At 36.9% G+C, this 27,280-nt stretch overlaps 4 protein-coding genes across 5 annotated transcripts in view; 2 read left to right on the top strand and 2 right to left on the bottom strand.

Annotated features, from left to right (window-relative positions):
- Window positions 1-8,213, bottom strand: part of LOC306882082 (ADP-ribose glycohydrolase MACROD1-like) — a 576,444-nt gene extending 568,231 nt beyond the window's left edge. Inside the window, exons 1-3 of one of the 2 annotated variants that reach the window (XM_079436537.1) lie at window positions 8,074-8,213; window positions 7,860-7,969; window positions 5,430-5,534 (exon numbers count right to left, since the gene is read on the bottom strand). In XM_079436537.1, the coding sequence (XP_079292663.1) occupies window positions 5,430-5,534; window positions 7,860-7,969; window positions 8,074-8,165 (307 nt within the window). In that variant the 5' untranslated portion in view covers window positions 8,166-8,213. The other variant, XM_079436538.1, reaches the window with a different exon arrangement.
- Window position 8,214: 1 nt separating this feature from the next.
- Window positions 8,215-11,883, top strand: LOC306882084 (MAD2L1-binding protein-like). Its single transcript, XM_079436540.1, has 3 exons — window positions 8,215-9,773; window positions 10,379-10,656; window positions 10,741-11,883. The coding sequence occupies exons 1-3, from the start codon at window positions 9,350-9,352 to the stop codon at window positions 11,269-11,271; spliced, it is 1,233 nt and encodes a 410-aa protein (XP_079292666.1). The 5' UTR covers window positions 8,215-9,349; the 3' UTR covers window positions 11,272-11,883.
- LOC306882083 (epoxide hydrolase 1-like) lies at window positions 11,838-16,967 on the bottom strand. Its single transcript, XM_079436539.1, has 9 exons — window positions 16,618-16,967; window positions 15,498-15,708; window positions 15,088-15,268; window positions 14,704-14,913; window positions 14,401-14,530; window positions 14,007-14,221; window positions 13,791-13,899; window positions 12,505-12,630; window positions 11,838-12,383 (listed from the first exon to the last, which is right to left on the bottom strand). The coding sequence occupies exons 1-9, from the start codon at window positions 16,659-16,661 to the stop codon at window positions 12,176-12,178; spliced, it is 1,434 nt and encodes a 477-aa protein (XP_079292665.1). The 5' UTR covers window positions 16,662-16,967; the 3' UTR covers window positions 11,838-12,175.
- Window positions 16,968-20,180: 3,213 nt separating this feature from the next.
- LOC306882345 (cystatin-like) lies at window positions 20,181-22,273 on the top strand. The gene is made up of 3 exons (XM_079436899.1): window positions 20,181-20,528; window positions 21,387-21,497; window positions 21,600-22,273. The coding sequence occupies exons 1-3, from the start codon at window positions 20,328-20,330 to the stop codon at window positions 21,675-21,677; spliced, it is 390 nt and encodes a 129-aa protein (XP_079293025.1). The 5' UTR covers window positions 20,181-20,327; the 3' UTR covers window positions 21,678-22,273.
- The last annotated feature ends 5,007 nt before the right edge of the window (window positions 22,274-27,280 follow it).

Below are 27,280 nucleotides of genomic sequence, written 5' to 3'. Positions count from 1 at the left end.
GTGGCAGAAAAGTAGGATATTCATATTGAGTATTATTATATTATTAATATACTAAATATGTTAAAGGAGTAATGGAATATAATTACATTATTTTGTTAATTATTCTATCAGTTTATGTGGATTTGTAATTGACTGAATGTCTTTAGGCTACTGTTCTTCAATGGAAACACCATAGAAACCATATAGTTAGGCTACTTTTTTACCATGATAATGAGGTACTGTTCTTTTGGTCATGTACAAACTATGAATAACTGTTAATGAACATTAAGCAGTGGAGCAGAATTAATTCTGGTAAATGCATGTATTAAGACGGTTTCAGCCCGATTTCGCACGGCATGCACCTGCTCGTATTGCGACTGAAACGTTTCGCTCCTTGTTGTGCTTAAACTTTCAAATACAGTTATGTGTCAAAAATTCTCGTCTTTGCGAGTATCCTCGTAAACACAGTTATTTGTGTCTTAAATGAACGTTAATAGTTAAATAGCATGTGTAGTGTTAGATATGAGATCCTGGATACGATGAGATCTTAAAAGGATAGTTCACCCAAAAATGAAGATACTGTCATCATATACTTAAAACTCAAATTGTTCTAAACCTCTGTGAATTTCTTTGTTCTCCTCAACATAAAAGAAGACACTTTGAAAAATGGTCGCAACCAGTTTCTGGTCCCCACTGACTCCAATTATAGTGTATTTTTTCAAACTATGGAAGTCATGGGGGGGGCCCAGCAACTGTCTGATTACCAGTATTGTTCCAAATATATTATTTTGCATTCAACAACAGAAGGAATCTCATACAGGTTTAGAACAACAACAGAATTTTCCTTTTTGGGTGAACTATTCCTCTAAAGCAGCCTAATATAGCTGCTGTTGCCATTTGTGTCAATAATGTAAATCAAACATCAGAAAGAAAATCACTTACTGTCCTTGACTGAATCACTTTTATAAAATAAATAAGAATGAATGTATATTGAATACAGTGGACACCATTCAGTCTATTTGTACATTTTCTTTATACATCATAATATTATTCAGTGCTTTAACTATTTCAAGAAGTTCGATTTCTTATGATCTTTTTTCTGTTGTACCCTAATTTGTGACTGTTTACTTGTCTTCAGTAAGCTTATTTTTACTTTGACTAGTATTATCTTTTGTGATATTGAAATTGGTAACAAAAATTATTAAATTTCAGTGCATCAAGAATTTTGATATGGGATAAAATCCTATTTAAACCTTTAAATTATGTTAAAAAGCTTTCCGTTATGTTGTTCCGTTTTTTTCCGGCATAAAATCATTAATTTTTTTGGAAAATAAAGGGGATATAATATTAAAATATGTCTTCAATGTTTTAATTGTATGATTATTCCTTAAAAATAAGGTTTTAATCATTTTAGTAGGCTATTACGTACATTCTACTGAACAATAGGAATATATTTCTGCTGCAATGTCTACAATTGAAACCAGAACTTTTATTTTGACGGGTTGTCGTGAATACCTTTACATTTCTATGTGTATATGATATGAGGATAGTTTTACTCAAATGAAACGGTCAAATGCTCATGAAGTGACTCTCAGAGCAGTTCTGGAGATGTTGTTCTGTATTTATGTCCTCATTTAGTGAGGCGGCAGACGTTAATATCACCGCAAGCCTCACGCGCGCTTCTGTATGAGTAGCAAAAAAAACCGCGCATCTGTGTCATACATTAACACAGAGACAGGCAGAAGTCATATTTAAATAGTAGTTTTGCGGCTTAATATTTACAAATACAAGTGGGAGTGGGCTCACTTGTGTGTGCGCTGTGCGCATACAGAGCACGTGAATGTAATGTAACGTTAGAGACAAAGATAACATGCCATTGTGTAAATAAGACAAATAATGTAAGGCTATTTAGTTTGTTTAATAAAAGAACAAGGTATAGACCTGTTCTATTGGAAAGGTAACTTTAAATTACTTTTGTTGTGATCTGGTGCTATAGAGAAAATAAAATTAAATAAAATGAACTTGACCTTCAAGGGGGGCAGGGGGTGCCGTTGAGAGGGCGAGGAAATAATGGCAGGGGAAACACTGATATAATTATTGTGATGGGGGCCCTGCAGTAAGTCATAGCCCAGGGGCCCAGTGCAGTCTTAATGTAGCCCTGGGTGTCCACAGAATGTGTTTGTGAAGTTTCAGCTCAAAATACCCCACAGATCATTTATTGTATCATTTTGAAAATGCCTATTTTGAGTGGAAGCAGAAACAGGCTGTTTAAATCCATTTCTCTTTAAATGCAAATGAGCTGCTGCTCCCCGCCCTCTTTCCCGGAACAAGGCTGTGCAATTTTAGCTCGTATCTCAGATCTCTACCAAAAAACATCTGTTTGGTTTTGATTATCATGCATATCGCACTGAAATCACACGTTTTAAAGCCATGTCAGTTTAAATTTCTGATATACGTTTTTCTGTATGCACACATCTGAAGCACGCGAACAGAGAGAGGCTGTCACACGCATGCGAGTACTAAAAGTTCTCTTTCACACACAAGCTTATGTGAAAAACACGCTTAAGTTACAAAAACAGTCGTTATGTCTGTGAAGTTAAACAGCTGGGAAAGAAATCGAATGTCTGTATTAGATCGCTGTATTAAAGGGGTCATATGATGCGATTTCAAATGTTCCTTTCTCTTTGGAGTGTTACAAGCTGATTGTGCATAGATAAGATCCCTGAAGTTGCAAAGACTAAAGTCTCAAAACCAGAGATATTCTTTATCAAAGTTAAGACTCTGCCACGCCCACCTAAAATGGCTCATTCAAACACGGCCCCACATGTCTACATCACGGTGTGGAAATATTTGCGTAAGGCGTTGTTTCAGTAACCGCAGTAGTGTTGATGCAGCCGTGTCAAGGAGAAGCTGAGAAGCTGAAGTCTACTCATGATGAGAGGAGAGAGCGCTCATCAGTGCACATGACGGACATTAGCCTAGCCGAGCCGAGCAACGACAGAAAGATAGAGATGGCGGATTAAAAGAAAAAAAAAGAAAACAAGAGGAAAACGTCTGCAGAACAAAAGAAGGCTTAAGGTCATTGCACAATGAATCCGAAATTTTCGTATATACGTTTTTTCGTATTCGTCATCCTAAAAATTTGTCACGGACAGAAACCTTGCACACTGAGTCCAATGCGTATTAATTAATCTGTTGCGAATAAATTCGCAAAACAGCAGCCTACTAAATGGAGTCTTCAAGCAGTGAGGATGATTTTGTGGTCCTCTCCCTTCTTAAAAAGAGAAAAAAAAAGGACACATTGGGTCCATCCAATCCCAAGATTCCCCCTCCTCATTAAGGAGCAGCAGTATTATCACGGGCAACTCAACTCTTACTTCAGGATGTTAGTGGCTCAGTTTGATGCTTTGCTAGTGAAACGAGCCACACATGAAAAAGACCACCACCGATGTCTGTAAACTGAGTGTGCAAGGATCTTTACGGTGCTTTGTGCTGCGAGACGAATGAATTTAACAATCGCCATTCTGGATTTTGGCGTTCGCTTGTACGGTGGCTCTGAATCGCCAAAACACCTCCCAAAATGCTTGCTACGGATGCGAAAAACACAGAAAATCGAACCCGATCTGAATTTTATGACAGACGAAAGTTTCGGTAGCAGTGTGTAAACGTGATTGACATAACGTGAGGTTGTATTTATTTTTCAACGAGCAAAAATTTCAGACAAAATTTTCAGACTCCGTGTGCAATGACCTTTACACCGTGTCTACACTGGACGCGACAGGTCTGTCCACACTGGACGCAACGAAGCGCCCATTGAAAATCATTTGAAATTTGTGTCAATATGTCATAAATAAAACGCGGCAGCAGTTTACTGTCGGGGATTTGTCGCACTGCACCGCACCACTCTCGTCCGATGTAGACACGGTGTTACGATAAGGCAAGAAGAAGGACCTGTGTAAATATCGGATCAGCATTCCAGCACTGGAGAGAATTCAAGGAGCAGGAAGACCTGCAATCGATCGCCGAGGCTGCTTTGTTTCTTCTCGATAGGTGAGTAACATTGGTTTTGCTTTGTTTCACAGAACTAATCGTTACCGTACGTATGTGTGGGGCGGAGCTATCAAAATAGGGGCGAGACCCTTTTGGGGTCGGGGCATGTTTGTTTTGGCGATTTCAGATGTCAACATTGGCTATTAGAAATCACTTACTCCACCTTTAAATGCTGAAAGGATGCTATGACAAAGATATTGCATTCTTCTTCTGACAGCTGATGGAAAACTGATTTTTTTCACGAATATGACTAGACCTGATGAAGGACAGATGCAGGTAATCATGCATGCTCAGTCTCTCTCTTTCTTTGTGCAAGTCTACGGACCCTCTGTACAAATTAGAGTCTTAAAGAAAAAAGAAAAAAAAAAAAAAAAAAAAAAAAAAACAGCCAGTTGATGTAGAAAAATTTTAAGAGAAAAAAAAAGAGTGAACATTGCAATTGTGGCAGATCGGATCACCCAAGTCGGAACTTAAAAGAATAGTTCACCCCAAAATGAAAAGTCTGTCATCATTTAGCAACTCACCCTCAAGTTGTTCCAAACTCGTTTTGCTGAACACAAAAGGTGATATTTTGAGTAAAGTCACTATCTATTTGCTCAACTAAATCTACTAATAAAACTTAGATAGCTGGTCAGGATAGCACAACTATCTTCATCCATAAATAAACTATGATATCTGAGCTGTCAGGGTCTCACTGATCCATGTGTCCTTTCTCTTCAAAAGGGCAGCAAGTCACTTGCATGCTCTTCTGGTAGAGAAGACATGAAACAACCAGTACCTTCTTCTAGAATGACTATGCAAATTTAATGCAATAGAATGCACTTTAAAGCTGTTCACCAAGACATATAGGCACTACTAAAAGTTATATGCATGTTATATTATTACATGAAAAAATAACAGTTTCTATTTTAATATATTTTAAAAAACTAATTTAGTCCTTTTATGGCAAAGCTGAATTTTCAGCATCCATTACTCCAGTCTTTCGTGTCACATGATCCTTCAGAAATTCTACTATACTCATTTGGTGCACAAGAAACACTTATTATTATTATTGAAAACAGTTGTGCTGCTTAATATTTTTGTGGAAAACCTTTCTTTGATAAATATACAGTTAAAAATAACAGCAGCATTCACTAGAAATTATAAATGTCTCTACTGTCACTTTTGATCAATTTAATGCATCCTTGCTGAACAAAATATTCATTTTGCTTCAAAAAAAAAAAAAAAATCTTACAAAATGGTAGCATATACAACTCACTATTACAAAAGCATGTGGGCTAATTAAAAGTGAAGTGTGTAATTTCTGCACCACAAAACAAACTGCAAACAATTTTCAAACAGCGTTCCCAAGTCTGCATATGGTTGAAAAACAAATAAGTCACAAAGGCATCTAGATTTACCTGTATTATTGTCATGATTTGCCCAGGTGGAGATCTTGTCCAATGGCACATAGTTTCCTCGATAATATTTGCGCCTATCCTCGAGACCAAGACTGAGTAAGCGCTCTGTGCAAAAGAAGAAACAACACTGTCAAAGTATACAAAGACAGACAAGAGCATGTCTTATGAAGCAAAGCTAATCAGTTTGAATCAGAGGGGTTCATAAAGGAACATCTGCGACTAGCTCTGTGCATCGTGTCAGAGTGGTACTCTTTGGTGTGGTAAGTGTGGCAGCCATGTAAGTGTGTGTGAGAAAGAAGTGACAAGCTAATGAGGGTACACTGTTCAGCATACAGCTGCAGGCCTGACATGGAACCAGACTGTGTGTGTGATCTAGTGTACATGAACAATATATTTCAATAACTTACTAATATTTGTGTGGCCATAATTTGAGGACTTGCATTCAAACAAAGGCACTGACTAGTCTAGACTGCAATAGACTCAAGTTTATACAGTTGGTTTCTGATTACAATCTATATCCTGCTTTCTCTTTTCATTCTCTATCCACAGGTTCATAACCGTCTTCCTAAGGTTTTAGTTTCACTTTTGTTTCTGCCATAAATGTAACCTTTGTTGACAGTAAATTACATAAAACTATCAAAAGTTTTATAGGAGGGAGGGTACAAACCCCATAATTCTACATTTAAAATAAATGACAATTAAAAAATTAAAAAATTGCGTTAACAATAGGTTTTTCTTATTTTTATCATAACCCAACACTTTTAGAAAACATTGTATTTTCACTTGTCTACATTTAACTATATTTCTGCTGACTAAAGACATGAAAATAAAATCAGAAATATACAAAGCAGAGGTAACTAAGAGAAGTTAATAACTCAAATGCAACATTTGGTATTTCTAGAAATTGGTGCAATAAAGTAAAGTCTATGGGTTCACATTACACTTATGATGCAGTAATTTTGTGGTAAAGTAAGAAGTTAAATTAAAATAAAATGTAACAATCTCTAAGAAGCTCCCAAAAAGCTTTTTTTTCCCACTCAAGACAAAACAAAACTTTACCTTGATATTCTTGATACAAACCAGCTCCAAAGTGCCCTTGCCGACACTACTGATTTTTCATGCTGACTGCCCCTACATCTGCCTTTTCAACATCTTTATTAATTTATTTTATCCGTTTTTATCCTCCTGCAGTCCCTATTGCTACACGAATGAAGATGTCTTTCACAAAGGCGGCTTTATGAGTGCAATGTGTACTTGCGATTTTAAAATAGCACAAACGCCAACCAAGCTTACTCATTTCATCAAATCGCCATCAAAGAAATCATAACAGAAGTATTTGATGTTTGTTTACTGCAATGTACTGTATTACACTAGGCCGTAAGTCAATAGCTCTCATCATATACAGTTGATCATATTATTATGAGTCTAATTTAGGATAGCGAACCATTAATGAGTGTCGAGTAACATTACAGTCAACCTAATGATTTACAGTCCTGCAATTTCAAAGGACATGTCATAACCATTCTTCCCTGGAGTCCACATTTTCAACAATCAATAAGTGAGTGATTTTTATGTCAAGAACAGGTCGGTGACAGTGCTTACGCACTTCAAATTATTATAAATAATCATATTCTAATGATAAAGGTTTGAGTTAAAATATGATTATATCAAACAGGCTTGGACAGTGCAGAACGTCAAAGTTCCACTATACCATCCTGTCCCTAGAAATCTTATACTTATAGGAAAGTTGTCTCCAACTCTGATCAAACACACCAGAATCAACTAATTTTTGGCTATTATACAATTTTAGACAAAAGCTCTAGAACTAAACTACTTAGGAAGGTGGATATCCAGGACCAGGATCTAGCAAAAGTGCATGAATGCATGATGATCACCTCATTAAATGTTTAATCAATAAAACTTTTAATTTGTAATTTAGCTGATGCAACTGACTTCCAGTGCACCTGTTACAGGTTCAGACTACATCACAGAGTCAGTCGCACAAGGTTTGTCGTCTTGATCAAGGGTGCAATGGTCATAGTTCATGCAAAGTAACATATTGGGGCTTTTATGTTATCGTAAGGTTTTTCACTGACTGCACCAATCTAACACGTGCATATTCCAATATATTCATAAAAGCTTAAACAATAATTAGAGCATTTGATTTGCATTTAAACAGATTTTAACGCCGGACACATCAGGGCCTTGATCATAGCATCATGTACTGATTCTCCACCTGCATCTGAAGGTGTGCATCTGTCCATGCTGTTGATTCAAGAGGCAGAGCATCTATAAGAAGTCATTTCTCCCGCCACGTGCGTGCCGTGACCCCAGGTTCAACCCGGTGGATGTCAAACCCCATACTGACACTACCGTATGAATCCTATCTTTAAACGGAAGAGACAAGACCAGAGTCCAAAAGACCCTTACCTTTCTCCGCTCTCCACTCCTTTTTCCTTTTGCTCATGGTGCCGTGGTGTGAGGGCTTCTGGTAACTGGTTTTTGAGTTAAACAACCCCAGGCTCACAGTGATATGCGCGCTGAAACTCAAGAGAAAGTGAAAGAGCTCCTGTACCGTGTCGCCTCACCTGAGAAACTGTCAAATTGTAGTTGGTGGGGAAGACTGTGTAGTGATGCAACCTACCTTAACGCTAACAGTGGAGGCTGCGTGGAAAATGGAGCGCGGCGATTGGTCGGCTCGAATGCGGAAGTGATGTTAGAATTGGATGGTTTCATGCGGCAGTGCGGCACTTGACGTGTGCTAGGTTGAGCGTCAAAGCGTTGTAGGGTTGGTAGGGTAGCAACCGAGGGGAGTGAGTGGAAAAAGCTTCAGAAGACTGTGCGTGGGATGCGGGGATGGAGCGCCTATTTGATAAAGCTGTTATTTATTTATGTGCAACTTTATCTATGTGCTTCTTAAACAAAATACGGCGGATTTGTAATATACTGGGATAGGTAAATCTACAGTAAAGTTACCTCCTGAGGCAAACGCAGCTTCTGTTTTAGCGTTTTGGTGAATGCCAAAATACTAACTTGTGATAAAAAAATTACTGGAACTTTTAAAATCCATACTGACTCCTCACATACTTGCATGGAAACTACAACATTTGTACAAAGGGTCAAAAGTTATTGCTTCCACTGGATCTAACTAAGTTATATATTATTATTATTATTATTATTCAGCGATATTTACTCTATGTAATAATGGAAAAGATAGATCTGATTATATTGGTGATTTACTAAATGAACCTTTTTGTACAACAGGTTTGCTGTAAATGCCTGGGGACGTGTTTCAACCCAGGTCATTGCATGAGACTTGTCTTTAAAAAGAGCTCTGTGACTTTAAGGCATTGATTAACTGTAATGTGTGCATTTAATTGTTAATTACTGCTTAAAATATACGCTATGGGGATTTGGTTATTTGAGAGAAATCTTATTTTTTTATGTCATTCTTAGTATTATCACTCTGTTCCAAAAATATGTTATTTCATATTATCAGTAAATATTTAATTAAGAAAAAAGTTTATTTGGCGAGACGTGATTTATAAACTCCAACAATTCAATGCATGACAGAATCTTTGCTGGTCTGCAGGCAGGCCTCCTGACTAGAGTACAGAATGTACAAAGAGCTCCATTATTGTGCAATTTCAATAAATCCGGCAAGAAGATACTAGAATAGTCAAAAACCTGAAAGTCCTGACAGGATTGTAGGAAAAATTAAACCTGCAGAGGGCGTCAGTCACCGATTTAAATCAGAGAATAAACCAAACAAAAAAATCTAATAAAAACACAGGACAAATTGCCTGGGTATTAAAAAATAAATACATCTGAAATACCACGCTCAGTTAACCAAAGATTTATTTATAATATGAAAAAAGGTTAAGTAAACATGCAAGGGAGGGACTTTTATTACATTTCTCATGATTTCCGGTTCCAGTGTTTCCCATGATGCCGTGCCCGTTGGGCAAATTCAAACAGTAGAAATGGAAGAGGAATCGAGGAGAGGAGAGTTTGACTGTGCAAACATGACTGTCATCAAACATAGCAACACCAACGAAACTTCTAACAACAGCTACAATAGCACAATTATTCACACCGATCAGTCTACCTCTCAGGAAGAAGAATCAAAGGTTTCATTTGATGGAGGAAAGGAAAGGAACATTTTGTGCCATGTCGATGATCCTGAATCCTCCACTAAATCTAAGGTGGAAAATTTGTGCTTGCTGGATAACAATGATGAGTTTGAGAGAGGCGGGGACCCTTTAAACCCATCAGAAGACAAAGAAAATACAAATATCCTCACACATGCAAGTACAGAACATAGAGGTGACGGTCAAGATATAGGTACGTTGTGGCAAATGGTTAGAATTCCTGTATATTCGTCTCATTGATCAATAATAATTGATAACGTGATTACAAATGAGAGTAATAAAAACATAAACTTGGCATATATATAGAGAGCGAGCCATACAGTCACGAGTGACTAATTGCTTTTTTTTTTTTTATGATTTTGAGGAAAACCTAGTTTTTATTCAGTATGAATTAAACCTGCTAAATGTTTTAGTCTCTTCGAGTCTCTCAGTTATACATGAAAATAATGCAATCGAATGCTTTACTTTTCATTTGGTGCTATATCTTTGTTCAGTTTGTTTTTATTTGCATTTCCATTCACTTACAAAATATTAGAACTTTTGGTCAGGGTTCATTTCATCTGGTTGAAACTGTTGATTGTAGTATGTGTTTTTATAGAATGTCCAAAACATCAGACAAAAAAAAGAACAGAACGCATCTAAATAACTCCTTTATTAAACTAAATAATTCTTAGATCTGGACAAAAAAAAAAAAAGAGTGTCACATCGTTGACCTTTATGTTTGTCTAATTTATTTTGTGCCTCAGGAAAATCTATGAATTTTATTTTCATAATGTCATGTGAATATCTTATTTAAAGGTTGTCAGCAGATTGATCCTTTGGCCAATTCTTCTAGCAGTCAGAGAGATTGTGAATCTAGTGGAGTGTCTGCAAACCATGTTGATGATGAGAGAATATTCAGGAAAGCCAGAGAAGATGGACGAGTGAATGTTGTCTTTCCCGGCCTTATTACCCAGGAGGGCTGCTGTAGATTTGTTTGTGAGCTTCTGAAGTGTGTCCTTTACCAGCGGCAGCAGATGCCTATGACATATGACCAAATGGTGTTCCTCCAGAAACAGCAGCATAATGCCACTCAGGTATTACAGAAGACCTGCTGTGTAGATATACCTTGATTCATAATTCTAATAAAGTTTGACTGAATTGTGCTTGCTTTCTCACAGACACAGGACATGGTAAACCGACGGTCTGCAAAGACATCTGAGGGCTTGGACTGGCGTCGATGCCAGCGGACATTGCAGGAGCTAGATGAAGTGCTGGCCCACCTTGAGGCATTGTTCTCTCTTAGCCAAGTTCCTCGCGTGCTTTTCATGCTGGGTGGGTCTACCGTCCTTCCCACCGAGCTGTATGAGGTGAACATGGAAGCTGTGGCTGTGGGGGCCGGAGAAAACAGCTTAAGGACCTCAACCTGTCTAAGACAGCTTTTCCGCACGTTGTTTGTGGCTGACCTGCTGTCAGATGCCAAGTCTGTGCGCCTCATGACTACCACGGTCATGGCTCTGGGTCACCGGGATTGTGGCGTGACTGGGTTTAAGCCCAAAGTAGATTTTAAAATTCCCACAAAAGTGAAAAGGCAAGTCATCTCTATAGCCAGTGATTTGTCAATCACCGGGGAGTTACAAAAAAGTAAAAGAGATCTGGAAGACTATATATGGTTTCAAGCCCCTGTCACCGTGAAAGGTTTCTGTAAATGATAAGGGAATAAAGAGTAACCGATTTCAGGGAATGTTGAAATACAATTCATTCCATTCTCAGGGATCACAGCTGTATGACTGGCCAAAATGTATATGAGCTATTGTTTTTTTTATTATTATTATTATTCAGGAATTCTGTAAGAATTTAATTTTTTTTAAACCTCTGATTATTTATGCTATGTTTACATTGTCATTTGTCAATCCATATATTTTACATTTATTTTTTACAGTATACAGTGATGGTTTACTAATGTTTAATAATCTTGGCTGCTACTCACTCCAAGACCATTTGTAATTACTATTAATTAAAACCAACTGCTATAAGGCAGCTTTTGGAAACTGATGCATGTACATTATTTTAGTTTACTTAAATTCATGTGTTTTAGGCTCTATCTGTCTGTCAGTATATATTTTCATGAAAATAATGAATTTTAACACTTCCATTTGGTGCTATATCTTTGTTCTCTTTGTTTTTATTTGCAATTACATTCACCTACAAAAGAACATTCAATCTTAAGGTCAGAGTTTGTTAAATCTGGTTGAAACAATGCAAATTGACAACTGTAGCATGTATATTGTAATGTACAATGACAATTTATTTTTAGCAAGCAGAAGTTAGTGTTTTTTTTTTTTACAAATGTTTACTGATTTTTACAGTACACAGTAAAAAATGTATTTAGAGTTTTTATGAGATCTTTAGAGTTAAGCTCAAATCATGCAAAAACAATTACAAAATTATATTGTTCAGAACTTCATATAACTTTGGTTCATTGAAAAACCACAACATTCTTTAATATTGAACCTTGCATTTCCAACTGAATTAACTTCAGATTGTTAAATGCACTAATGACACTAAACAGAAATGATCAGAGCAGTGCATTATTTTCTTAATATACTGCTGTTATTAGTGGTCTATGCTCTCCACTTTCTCCACAAACTGAATGATGTCTTGAGCCATCAGTTGAGGTTCTTCAAAGGCAGCGAAGTGTCCCCCTCGAGGCATGTAGGTGAAAGAACGCACATTTGTAAACCGTGAGCCAGCCCAGGCCCTAGGGCAGTGGAGTAGCTCATCAGGAAAGGCAGCCAGGCCAGTGGGCACATGCACACTTGTCCTTGAAGTGAAATAAGAAAAAAATAATAATTTTAGCCATACAAATTAGGTTGAAAAGAATTATACAGTATATGTTTTTGAGTAGTCACATTGGGTCTCTATGAAGACTTTTTTTAACTTACACTCTGTCCACCCTTGTCTTGAAATCTTTCTTCAGGTTCTCTTTGTAGAAGCGCATTGAGGGAATGATGGAACATGTGGTCCAGTAGATCATGACATTTGTAAGGAGGTTGTCTAGACTGAACATTCTGTGATGGAACAATAAGTGACAAAGCTACTAAATTAAAATTGAACTAAACCTTTATATTTTTACATTTTGCTAGTTACGCATCCAAATTCATTAATGGAACAATCAAAAATAAGTAAGTTTCAATATTGATCAAATAAAATGTAAATGTTTCTAGAGCATCAAATCAGAACATTAAAATTATTTCTGAAGGATCATGTGACACGATGATCAATGATGCTGAAAATTCAGCTTTGCTATCAAAGGGATAAATTATATTTTAAAATAAATTCAAACAGAAAACGTATTTTAAAAATTATTTCACAATATTATGTTATGTTCCGTGTTTATTTATATGGTATTGTTGGGTTCTACATGCTGCTGTGTGCTATCTTGCTCTCTCTCCCCTTCTGTGTCTCTGTGTGTCACTGCTGCTCAACCAGGTGCGGAGGAGAGGAAGGTGATTGCTCTCACCTGCTGCTTGTTACTGTGCAAGAGGTTGCAAGCTTAAAAGCCTGTCAAAATGTCTACCCCACTGAAGCTCGACTTCCAGAGTGTTGTACCTCTCGCTTGCCTTGTAAGAGTTTGTATTGTGTAAAGCTTACTCAGGTTACGGCTTATTGAAGCCACCCGTATACATAGTGGCATTGTTGCTGCACTACGTGTCTCTCTATGTTGGAAGCTGTAGGGAGGTGAGTGCCATTTTATTTCTGTGAATCTTTTTCTCTAGTTTTTTTGATTAGTTAGGGAGTTAGTGTACATTTCTGTTATTAATTTTGTTTTGTCAGTTTAGACCGTTTTACTTGTTTGTTGTTTTGGCTTTTCCCCCTCCTGAAGTTCATTTTGCTTCCTATTTTACTTTGTCAAAATTCTATAAATAAAAGTACTTAGTTTCTTGGAATTTGACGTGTCTGTTGTGCCTGGCAGGGGACTGATACTCACTCAACCCAACCAATTTTATGTTTTACTTTCCTCTGTTACTCCCTTACCCTAGACCATTTTCATCTGGGACGTAACAATTACTGATTTTACTGTATTTTTGATCAAGTAAATGCAGCTTTGCTGAGTATAAGAGACTTCAAAGATGAAAAATATTGTACCGACCTCAAACTTTGGAACAGTACTATATATTTACATTTGTGCAAAAATTACTGCAACTGTATGAGATTAGTCTTTCGTCACCTCTCTAAACCTCCATCCTCCAAGTCTCTGTTTCCTAAGTCTGTCCAGGAGGAGAATTTCTCCAAGATATAGGCAGCCAATCCGACTGGTGAGTCATTCAGTCCACAACCTGCAGGGGTGACAAAAGTGCCCAAAATATATTTTTAAGTTAAGTTTTCAATTCAGTGTTAATTTGACATTACCCAAAAGCATAACATGATATGTGCCGAGTATTACCTGCTGTGTCTGGTTTAGTGGCTTGAATGTGTAAATAGCCAGTTTCTCTCAGTATATCAAATATATTCTTCTCCATATAAGGATAGAGTCGTCTGACATCTTCCTTTGTGAAGCCCACCAGGAACGGCAGGTAGCGACCAATGACTAAAGAGAGGAGCTGTCCAAGGCTGTCTGTCCTGGCAATGACCATGTTCAAGTGTAGACCACGAATACACCTTATTTTAAAGAGAGCAAAAGTTAGCTTTTTAATGGACAACTAATGCTTTTATAAAAGGCACTCTATATTTATATATAAAAAAAAACATATTACAGAAAAAGAGACAAACAATCTAGTGACAGACTAACGTCAATAAAAGGACAGTTATTAGGATAGTAAGGGGTGTAAAACTCTTACTCTGGCTTCATCTGGGCCATGTTGTTTGTAATGAAGGCTCCCCAGTCTCCTCCTTGAACGTAAAACTCAGTGAATCCCAGTCTTTCCATCAGCTTATGGAAGACGCGGCCAGCTTCCAAAGTGTTGAATCCTTCATGTGAAATAATGGAAAGAACAGCAGGTCTGTTCTCCATTTCCCATCTATTTGCATATTTAGATTGACTATTATCCATGTGCCATCATGCTTTTTGCTTGTCTGTATGAAGTTATCCAGGTCTTTGTCAAGTAGAACTAGCCATAAGTTCCATAAATGTTAAGACTTACCTTTTTTATGTGGCGCTTCTGAGTAGCCGTAGCCTGGAATGGAGGGGCAGATGACCTCAAAGACCACATCTGAATCGGTCTTAGTGAGCATGGGAATGATACCGTAAAACTCATAGAATGAACCAGGCCAGCCATGAACCATCATGAGAGGGAGAACTGTCTGTCCAGCCTTCTGGACAGGCCTCACGTGAACAAAATGCACATCTATTCCTGAGAAGCAGTACAGGCTTTCACTAAAACTAACAGTTTGTAATATACTACATAATCACATTTTTTGAATGCAAGATGTGGGACTTGAAGCACAAGATGAAAATTGCATGCTTTGTCACTACATGTTTTATCTAGTGAGGTAAATGATCACTTTTGAAAGTATTACGTGCTTACCCTCAATTTTGGTTTTGAAGTGAGGATACTGGTTAATCACCTTCACCTGCTTTTCCCAGTCAAACTGGTGCCTCCAATAAGAGACCACCCGTCTAAGATAGTTAGAGTTGAATCCATAATTAAAGCGGCTATCCTCCAGTGGATCCGTGAAGCGTGTTTGATCAATGCGTCTGCGTAGATCCTAAAGAAAACACTGGGGCTTAATGATGCCATTTGAATATATAGTGGTTGAGTGAGTGTATATTTAACACACATGCAAGTGATAGAGAGTGATCTTGTGAGGATTTATGTGAAACCTATTATTTGATTCTAAAATTACTGATTGCCGCACCATTCTTCAGACAAAAGATGCTGACTCGCATCTTGCACACTGGAATAAAACTTTATTACGGTTTAGGTTGTACACCCACCTCGATCTCTTCCACCGAGGTCGTCACTACAAATCTGTGAATGGTTTCGTCCTCCGTTAAAGGCTTCTCTCCAACTCCCCACCAGCCATCCCCCACAGGTATAGTTTTGGGGCTTTGCCTCCATGCCAAGTAACACAAAACAGCTCCAACCCCAGCAGAAGAGAGTGCTAGGAGCTGTAGTTTAGATCGATCAAGGTTACCAAGGGTCTCTCTGAAAGTTAAGAAAGTTAGTTGACAACAAAACTTATGGATAGGGAACAGATTTTAAAAACTGCTCATGATTGAGATTCTCAGACTACCAGACTTTCAAGTTATTCGAAAACAAGTTTCTTTCAGCTGTAACGGCTCAGAATTACATTTTAGTCTGGGACTAGACTTTAGCCATGTCTGTGAAACTGGGGGACTATGTAATAAATTGGCTAAAATGTATGCCTGTGCCCATCATACTCTACATGCTTTTGTTTGAAATCAGTTAACCCCAACTGCCCAAAATCTTAAGAATGGCTTTATTACTATATTTTTTATATATATTTACTTACTAAGCAAATAAACGTGTTTTTTTCTGTTTAGTTAAAAAAAGGTTTATTTATTCATCCTCTTCCCACCATGCACTGTTGAAATACTTAATATTGTTGCACTGTTTAACCATTTGTCAGGTTTCTTTAAATCGCTGTTGTTGATTTGGTCTTGTAATGGCAGGATGAGTTTCTCAAATAAAATGATATTTTAAGGTATTTCATGACTGTTGAGTCTTGATTCTACATGTCGTTTAAAATAAGCACATTGTTCTTCGTGGCGTGTACATTTTTCATACAAAACATGAGACAATGCACATTATACTGACTGATTTACAGCTATGCAACAAGTGAAAATTATTTTATTGACTAAAGTCGCTATGACTTAAGTGAACGAATGCTCAGCAAAAAAAACTAAATGCATGCAATCAAGACAAACGAAGACGTCTTTTTACACAGACGAATGTGTAACTGGTGAAGTACATGCAGTGACCTCGAAATGATTAAGTTAGACAAGCTGCAGCCCAACGGAAATGGTTTAACCGCACCTTAAACAATAGAAGAGGCTGCACTGCACTAAGCAATTATACACAATTATTACTCACTTGGCGTATCCAATTGTCTGCATAACAGAGTCCTCAAAGCCCATCGTACGTTAAGTAGCTGTCTTTTTAAGACAAAGCTGTGCTGAACTGTTTACAATTGACAATGCTTATGTAACGTTCAAAGTGCAAATACGGTCAAGGTGATGTTTTTCCCCCAAACTTACTAGCAAAATAACCCCGCCCCTCGGCCGATTTCATTGGTCGATTCAATCATGCTGCCACCTGTCAAGAAAACTTCAGAAAAATCATGGATTTTGATTGCGATTAACAGTTAGAGTGTAACAGTAATGCTGTTATCTATCATTATGTGTTATCAGTGCTGTTCTAAGGTTAATGTTATGGTTTAGAGTAACGTTAAGAGTAAATATTTGTTTCAGTTTTGTGTACTAGGCATACAGCTCTGTGATTGACATGACCAATGAAATCTTTAGAATCCGCTAAGGGGCGGGGCTTCTGCTTAGTTGTCTGAGGAAAAGTCATGCGATGAAGACTATGCTCATTTTTACTGTTCTTCTTCATTTGTCTTTCACTAATTTGCGGTTACGTCTGAATTGTTCGTGTCATGCTTCCAGCAACATGTTCATAATGTTGCAGTTTTGTATTTTGTAATAGGCCTATATATCAGTTTGTGAATCCACAAATGTGATTACTGTCATTTCCAAATCAGTGGGTGAGATGATAATACATTATTACATTCACCATAGTTTGCAGCAATACTCTCCTGGACAGTGTGTCTCCAGAAGCAGGGTTGAAGCCCCTGGGGGCTCCAGAAGCAAGATCGGGCAACTTATTAACAATCAACTAAATTGACACAAATCTATTTAATCTTTTTTTTTTTTTTTTTACAACTGTTTATTGAGTTTTATTTTGTGGAACAGTACTAAAAAACAAAAAGGAGCTGTACAAATTTAAAACCCACACAACCCATCCCACCCCTTGGTAGACTTAAAAAAATAAATAATAATAATAAACACATAAATATTAATAGATAAACAAATAACAATAAAATCATTTTTACAAAGATTTTAGAAAAGAAAACATTAAAAGCTGAATGCCATGAATTAACAGTTTTCACGTTAGATCCATGTATACAAGAAGTAGAGAGATCAATCGAGATCCTTTTTTTTTTTTTTGCTGCTGCTGTGAAAGCAGCTAACAGTAAAGATCTTTGATGGACAAGGTGAAGTCCCAAAAGTCATTCATGAAAAAATGGCGTGGAGTCAAACATATCTCAGTACCCAACAAATATGATAGGTCCAGTGAGAGCTGAGTCCAAAAAGGTGAGAGAGAGGGGCACTCCCAAAAAAAAAGCAAAAACGTGCCTAAAATTCCTTGGGAACAGAGATTCCACTTAGGAGAAGACAACAGATTCATATAAAAATGTTTCATTGGAGTCAAGTAAACCCTATGCAGCAATTTCCAATGAATCATTTGGTGATTAGAGTTTTTAGAAGACAATTTAAACATACCCCATACCTGATCGGAAAATATATTTAATCTTTAAGACTATGCTAAAGTCCTGCAGCCAGCTGCAACAAAGCCCTTTTAAAATCCTTAGTGATTATACCTTACATTACAGCTGCAGTAAGCAGTTTCTTTACTTAAGAGGGTTTGTTGCAACCCTATATACAGTGGTTTTAAATAATGATGTAAACGTCTGCCTGGTTTCAAGACCACTTGTTGTAAAATAATCATAGAAAATCCAAGAAAGGAAACTGAAGGGTCACTCCCTGTTTCTTACTTTCTGCAAATAACAGTGATTAGTTTAGTGGTGAGAATCAATCGTTGGGCTGCTTCACACAGTGCATTGATTAAAGGGCTCCTATTATGCTTTTTCAGTTTTTGAATTTTAATCAGTGTGTAGTGTGGATGTTTGGGCATAAAAAATTGGGCATTACAAATCTCAAAGTCCACTCCAAAGGGAGATATTTCATTTTTTAATAATACCTTTTCAAGAACTACAACGAACGGCTCATTTGGACTACAAAGTTGTTTTCCTGTATTTGTGATATCACACAAATAAATCCTGCCTACAGAAATCCGAATGGTTGGCGGGTGGGGAGAACCCTTACTTTCTGCACTGCACATTTCAAAATCGAAACCCGGTGCGGGTGTTTTTATATCACTATATTTCTGATGGAAACCGACTGTTTTAAGATTTTGTATGTCATTTTCATTTCATCTTGCATATGTCTGATAAAGCAGCATTTGCAGTAGCCCCTCACTGCAGAACAAGGATCCACATGGGCGGGGTTGGATCAACATCTAGGGATAAGGAATAAGGAATAAAAACAGCATTAGCGGTACCACTATATATATATATATATATATATATATATATATATATATATATATATATATATATATATATATATATATATATATATATATATATATTTAAGAATCATAGTACAACTCTAGAGAAACTGTAAGTATAGGATAGTTTGGATGGTAATCGGAAGTGCTTAAAAATATCCCAGGCCACTGACTTAAGGTATCATCACTGTGACTTTGCATGAGGTTAACCCCTGTTTACTCAGTGAGTTAAAATATCTTGCAAAGGCCTGATTCTGTATGAATGAGCAATTTCTGTAAGCGTTGAAGTGAATGAAACCATTATCTGGGCTTTCTCTCAAAAGGCAAAATTGGCACCACTTTAATTTAGCTTAAAATTATATTTTATGATATAAAGAGGACTGAAACTAGAAATAAAGCGTTAGGAAGTTACATTTTTTACAGCATAATTTTTTTCAAAGAGGAGTTTTGGATTTTGTTTTATAGAGACATCAACAGGCATTCATGCTTTACACCTGCTTTTGTTGAGATCACAATAGCAGAGACAGATTTATAAAACCACAAACCATAAAGACCTGCATGTCTTAAGCTGCTTATACAAATGGGGTCAACAGAAAATAATGTGTCAATAGAAAAATAAAGAAAGAGGGATTTATAAAAATTCAGACACAGTGGCTGAAGCAGACGGCCTAGTTTGAATTATAAAGACTGGTAATTCAATTTGGCTTAGTATCAATTATCTTAAAAATAGATATTCTATATAAAATATAAAAAGTTTTTTTTCTCTCAAATGTTTCCAATAACATTAAAATGTAAACAACCAACTACATCAAATCATTACAACAAACATCAGGTAGGTGGAGCAGACATAAATAAATCAAACAAACAAACAAATAAATACAATATTAATAGGCTACATTGAATAATTTAATAACATTATTTTTCTTCAAAAATCTCAACCAACTAAAAACATCTGTATAACAAAACAGGCTTGGCTTTATCTTTGTGAATACATTTTGGAATTATTCCACATGAAAAGCCCAAATATTTTAACAAACATTTTAATCCATAACATTCTTCATAAGTCCATAACTAGGCTACCATTAAGGCTGAAATTATCCTCAAAACGATGTCACTTAATTTCAGTGTGTAAAGAGGAAGAATAAAAAGAATATTCCAATACAGTGTTTACCAATACTGTAATTAAATAAAAAAAGACTAAATGAAATTTTCCACACAAAAAAAACATAGCCTCTCCCTGAAACTGTGATTGGTGGAGGCACGACGCCCCGCCCCTAAACGCAGAGCTACAGAGAGTGACGTTTATTTATATAATCTCGGTGAGTAGATTTGGTTACAGTTTGTCGACATTAGGAAGAAACAAGACAGGGCGAGTCGATTAATACGGTTCGAGTATGTATTTTAAGATGATTGTGCCGTTTTTGGCCGTGCTTTTGGCCGTGGCGAGCGCTGGGATGCCTGGAGCCCCAATAGATGCAGACATGAACGATGAAGGGGTTCAGAATGCGTTACAGTTCGCAGTGGCCAGCTACAACAGACAAAGCAATGATGCGTTTGTGCGGCAGGTTTCCGAGGTCATCGAGGTCCAAAAACAAGTAAGTATTTTACACGTTTATTCGGTTTGTCGTCGTTTAAACTGGGAGCGTCACTGAATCACTTCTAGTCGTACAGTTCCTCCTACAGCGCTGCCTGTCATGGTGACCGGGGCGGAATAATGATCGTAGTCGAACCTGATTTTATTGTCATAACGGGCCTGTTTAGCGCAAGACGGGGCGGAATCAGTATTTCTGTCAGTCAAAGAGGTGTATACGTTTAACAAGCGTTTTAAATGTTCATTAGTTTGAATATTTGTGTTTCTTAAAAGTACGTTATTTTAAGTAAAGTTTTAAGTATTTTTGTCCAGTAGTGACTAGTATCTTTTTCAGTGTAACCCCATATGCCATCATGTTATAGTGATTTATAGCAGACTAATTAGATCCTAGTCTGTGTTGGAGTTAATATCTAATCTGTGTCTGAGTAGTTACTGGAGAAACTGATAATGTAGGGATAAAACATTTTTAACTTGAATGTAAAAATTTGTTCAGAACAATTGTATGAAATCTCAGAACCATGAAATTGTACAAAGAGAACTGTTTGCCTTATCATAAAAACTATTTATATTAAATGCTACATAAGGAAATAAGTATATAAGGCAAGAGAGTAAAGGACTGTTAAAATGCGATTTGCTAGACGTGTTTTTTTCTTTTTTCCTTTTAAGTGAATATTACAAAAATAATGTAGCATAACGTATCACTGCTTAAATAAAATGCCCTCTTTGCTTACATAATGATATGTGTATGGTAAGAAGGACTTCTGAAAGGTCCTCCTTTTTTAACGTCAATTGATGAAGGTTGCCTGTGTGACACACATCATGCTTGGCCCAACTATGTCTGAACATGTTTCTGGTTGACTAGGTTGTCTCTGGCCTGAAGTACATCTTCACTGTGAAGATGGGCAGAACCAACTGCAGAAAGGGTGGAGTTGAGTCCCTGTGTGCCGTTCATGAGGATCCCAGTGTTGCACGGGTAAGACACACTGTGTCTAATTTACAGTATTGTGGTTTTCTGTTTACATTTCTTGATTTCCATGTTAAAAGAGATTGACCCTTTTTTATCTTTTCCTTCAAGGTCACTCAGTGCAAAATAACGGTCTGGAGCCAGCCATGGTTAAACTCCATTAAAGTCCTTCAGAACACTTGCCTGTAGAGCTAGTGCTGTTTGGGGCATTTCAACATTCATGCAGCAATAAAATTTACTTGCTATTTCTTTATAATGGTGACCCTTAAGTCTTTACTCTTGATAAAATATACATTTTATTTGTCCTGAAAATCTGCCAACAACAGATCATGATAAAAGATGCTTCATTAACACATAATCATGTAATCTCATTAGACTCCATTGCTTTGAAAAAAAGCCACAATTTGTAGGAATTTCTAAATAAAACGCATGTTTCTATATGAGTTCATCCTTTACTATTAAAACTTTGTTGAACACAATATGTCTGTGTGCTGTGTTTATTTGGTTCAATTTATTATAGAAGTCATAATGACTTGACGTTACAAATTCTAAGATTGAGAACACTGTGTTAGTGTAGACCTATGTATTATTTCATGTATTTACATGAACATAAAGAAAACAATAAAATTGATGTTATAATAACAGTTTAAAAAGAGCTACCAGAACTGTTATATTTGTGTGTTTACATTCAGATTTTATAAATGATTAAATATTATCAGTAATGTTGCATTCACACTTTTCCTCTGTACATGAAATAAACGTCTGCAAAGTTGCTGCATTAATACAATCATGTTGATAAGTGTTATAACTAAGTTATAAGTGTTTTGCCATCATGCTTTGATTGCCACGACTGCTATAGTTGGAATAATAGTTGTTATGGATTTAAGTAAAATGGGATAAAAAATTTTAAATTAAAGATTCTGTTCTTTATTAACTATTTACAACTTTAACCAAGTAAGCCACTGTTATGTCAATATCACTAATGTCTAAAATCGTTAGAATAATCGAGCAAAGGACTTTATGAAGAAGGTGACTCTATACAGTACCGATGAAGAAGTCCTCAGAAGAATGCTTGCTGTGGAAGATGCAATTGACTGGAGCACATACTTCCTAGGAGGTATGGCTACTTCCCCCCCCAAAAAATATTATATGTTATTAATATGAATTATGATTATTTTAATAAATTCTGGTTATTTTTAATTTCTAGGATGTGATTTACGCCATTCACCAATACTGAAGGAAACTGCTGCTTCTCGGGGTGTCAGTATTAAAGGGTTATCCTTGGTGCACCTTATGACATTAACTGAGCCCAGTCATTTACCTGAGCTGATTACCAGGTAAGATGGTAAGCTTTTTGAATAAGTAATACAAATATATAATTTTGTGTTCGTACAATATATGATACATTTAAATAAAAGCTTAAACATGCTTAAACTTTCCTTTATATATTTGCTTCCTTTCTCAGTGACCTTGAGTCCAGATTGTCTGTCCTCAATGAAACACATGCCAGTGTAGTTAATAAGACTTGGAAATTTGGTGGGGATGACAAAGGTTACAGGAATATCCTGAATCACATTAGACATTTCCCCACATGCTGCATTACAGATGAGAACAATCAGCCTGTGTCCTGGGTGCTGTTGTATGATTACTGTGCCATGGGGATGTTGTACACTCAGCCAGAGCATCGTGGGAAGGACAACACCGGAAACGATTCTAATTGGGGGCGCAACATTCCAGACGTACAGATTGAAGACTATAGCAATGAATGCATGAGGACTTCTCAACTTTAACTTTTACATAACATAACCCGCAACCCCTGCCTACCTTTTTACGTACTGGGTCTGTCATAAGTGCCTTTTAAAAGCACCGCTAGACACGCTGACGCCAAGCGACACGTGAAATAAAGGGGACTTTCTAAACAGCTTAACGTGGCTTAACGTACTTAAACATCGACCAGGGAAGCCCAAATTTCTGTCAAACCTTTCTTGTAATAAACACTAACTACTGTCAAAAGAACGAGCTGTTATTCCACAGATAAAGTGAATAATTTAATGTTAAGCGCTTTCTCTCCCATAGAAGTCTATTATAAGGAAGCAGTTTAACGTGAACGCATCGACAAACTGATAACATGTTGTTCAGTTTCATTTTGTAATAAGCATGAAAGTAAGTAAAGACAGGTACATTTTCTCCAGGCTCGGCTCATTATCTCTAATGATCACGCCCTCCTGCAGAGCACTAGTCATATGTTAATGATCAACTCGAGCCACGCGAACAGGGTCAACGCCCCCAAACAATGATAAACAAAGCGTTCATTCATTGTCATGTTTATTGATTTGTCTGCGCGTTTGGATCATAACATGTTCAGCAGACGGTCATATACAGAGTAAAACAAACTTTCACTTTGAGATAAAGGTCGTGATCCTGAAAATGAACATTGTGAAGCATCCAGCGGAGCACATCGTTTCTGACGAGTGAGTATTTTGTTTCATTTTTTCCTTCGGAAAATATAGCATGGCTCACTATAGTAAATGTGCAGTGACCCTGGTTTTGGGGCAGACTGAGCACAGTTTTACGAATACTATTGTTGTATGGTGGTTGGTGATTATTATTTTAAGTAGCCATATGTTAGTATTTTTATTATTTGCCTATGTGTGCTACTGGTATTGTACGCTTCACAATATATGCTAACAATCATTTACTTTTTCTTATAGGAATGTGGCTGCATTACTAGTTCTGTGTGTTTTAAAGCAATACATGGTGAAAGACAGGACACATGACAGACATGTGATGGTCATCAGTTTCACAGGAACTCTTTCCAAAAATGACACAAGGATGTGCAACAATGTGCTCAACAATAAGCCTCTCATTATTTATATGTTGATGTGCACTATTTACTTAAATAAATTACAAATAAAACATGTTTTTAAATCTCCTAACATTCTTTCTCATTTCCACCTTGAGAGGCCCATTAGGGGGTTGGATCTTTATATATGCCCAGGTGTGAAGCACATCAATATGTATGGCCATTGACACTCCCTCACATATGGACAACAAAAAGTGTCTTACAAAAGTTAAATCACTATATTGTTTTATGTGAATAAGTAAGCAGAATGGTTTTCATATCTTTTTATAGCAAACTTTCTACTCTATGACATCCAATACTCAAAATTTTGTGACTATATGTTTTGTATGAGTTTTCTGGCCTTACTTCAGTGACTTAATATATATATATATATATATATATATATATATATATTATTAACCATGCATAAACAATTTTCTCAAAAAAGCAAGCATGTACATACATGTTGATTGCATATTATTCTAGCACAGTTTGTGCTCAACACACTTTAGCCATTAATATGTTTACAAACAACTGAAAAAAAGCACAAATGTAAGGGCAAGTGCAAACTAAAGAAGGGCCCCAAAACACCCTCAGACCCCAACAAGTTAATGTCACATGATTACCTTAAACCAATCACAGATATATAAGCATGTTAATTGCTAAATTACGAAAGGATGTAATCATCTGATATCCGTTAACTGATTGTTTTGAACATCACTATAAATTAATTCACTACCAGACAGCTTTTCAAGCATTCTTTATTCTGTTGCTTGGCTTTGACAGTAGTTCCTTGCCTATGTGCAGTTAAACATCCTTTAAAAAAAGTCTTTACATTTACAATTTTCCATGGGAAACATCCTTAGAACCTAATTAGGGTACTACAGGTGCTGGTCATAAAATTAGAATATCATGAAAAAGTTGATTTATTTCAGTAATACCATTCAAAAAGTGAAACTTGTATATTAGATTCATTCATTACACACAGACTGATATATTTCAGATGTTTATTTCCTTTAATTTTGATGATTATAACTGACAACTAATGAAAGTCCCAAATTCAGTATCTCAGAAAATTTGAATATTGTGAAAATGTTCAATATTGAAGACACCTGGTGCCACACTCTAATCAGCTAATTAACTCAAACACCTGCAAAAGCCTTTAAATGGTCTCTCAGTCTAGTTCTGTAGGCTACACAATCATGGGGAAGACTGCTGACTTGACAGTTGTCCAAAAGACGACCATTGACATCTTGCACAAGGAGGGCAAGACACAAAAGGTCATTGCTAAAGAGGCTGGCTGTTCATAGAGCTCTGTGTCCAAGCACATTAATAGAGAGGCGAAAGGAAGGACAAGATGTGGTAGTAAAAAAGTGTACAAGCAATAGGGATAACCGCACCCTGGTGAGGATTGTGAAACAAACCCCATTCAAAAATGTGTGGGAGATTCACAAAGAGTGGACTGCAGCTGGAGTCAGTGCTTCAAGAACCACCACACACAGACGTATGCAAGACATGGGTTTCAGCTGTCGCATTCCTTGTGTCAAGCCACTCTTGAACAAGAGACAGCGTCAGAAGCGTCTTGACTGGACTGCTGCTGAGTGGTCCAAAGTTATGTTCTCTGATGAAAGTACATTTTGCATTTCCTTTGGAAATCAAGGTCCCAGAGTCTGGAGGAAGAGAGGAGAGGCACATAATCCACGTTGCTTGAGGTCCAGTGTAAAGTTTCCACAGTCATTGATGGTTTGGGGTGCCATGTCATCTGCTGGTGTTGGTCCATTGTGTTTTCTGAGGTCCAAGGTCAACGCAGCCGTCTACCAGGAAGTTTTAGAGCACTTCATGCTTCCTGCTGCTGACCAACTTTATGCAGATGCAGATTTCATTTTCCAACAGGACTTGGTACCTGCACACACTGCCAAAGCTACCAGTACCTGGTTTAAGGACCATGGTATCCCTGTTCTTGATTGGCCAGCAAACTCGCCTGACCTTAACCCCATAGAAAACCTATGGGGTATTGTGAAGAGGAAGATGCAATACGCCAGACCCAACAATTCAGAAGATCTGAAGGCCACTATCAGAGCAACATGGGCTCTCATAACACCTAAGCAGTGCCACAGACTGATCGACTCCATGCCACGCCGCATTGCTGCAGTAATCCAGGCCAAAGGAGCCCCAACTAAATATTGAGTGCTGTACATGCTCATACTTTTCATGTTCATACTTTTCAGTTGGCCAACATTTTTAAAAATCATTTTTTTTGCATCGGTCTTAATTGATATTCAAATTTTCTGAGATACTGAATTTGGGACTTTCATTAGTTGTCAGTTATCAAGAAAATTAAAGGAAATAAACATTTGAAATATATCAGTCTATGTGTAATGAATGAATCTAATATACAAGTTTCACTTTTTGAATGGTATTACTGAAATAAATCAACTTTTTCATGATATTCTAATTTTATGACCAGCACCTGTATATTATAGACTCCAATTTTTTTTTTTTTTTTTTTTGCTTTAACAATCAAACATACCACAGCTGCACAGTATACCAAGGCAAGATTTCTACTAATATTCAGTGACAGAGTGACGATTTCCTTTTCAACCGTACACGTTTATTTAAAGTGCCCCTATTATAGGTTATTTTTGGGAGTCCCCAACAACAGGTTGACATGCATGCAAGGTCAAGACACACTTTCATTGTCTTATAATATGCATTTATGTTTACCTTATTTGCTCAACGACTCCCAAACGATTCGCTCGATGATTCATTTTTCCAAATCCCCCCTTTGCGGTGATTGGTCTCATGTTCATTTCATGTAGCCTAGTCATATACAGTACAACACCTTTTAACACTTACGCAATGCACGATGGCTTTTGAGTAAAATTACTGCATATATATTACAATTAAAATGACAGAAATGTGGTTTTCCCCGGTCATTGTTAAGATACGT

This window comes from Barbus barbus (assembly GCF_936440315.1).
Source record: "Barbus barbus genome assembly, chromosome: 16".
NCBI classification, from domain to species: domain Eukaryota; kingdom Metazoa; phylum Chordata; class Actinopteri; order Cypriniformes; family Cyprinidae; genus Barbus; species Barbus barbus.
The sequence above is the reverse complement of the archived record's forward strand: the minus strand, read 5'-3'. Positions and strand labels throughout refer to the sequence as shown.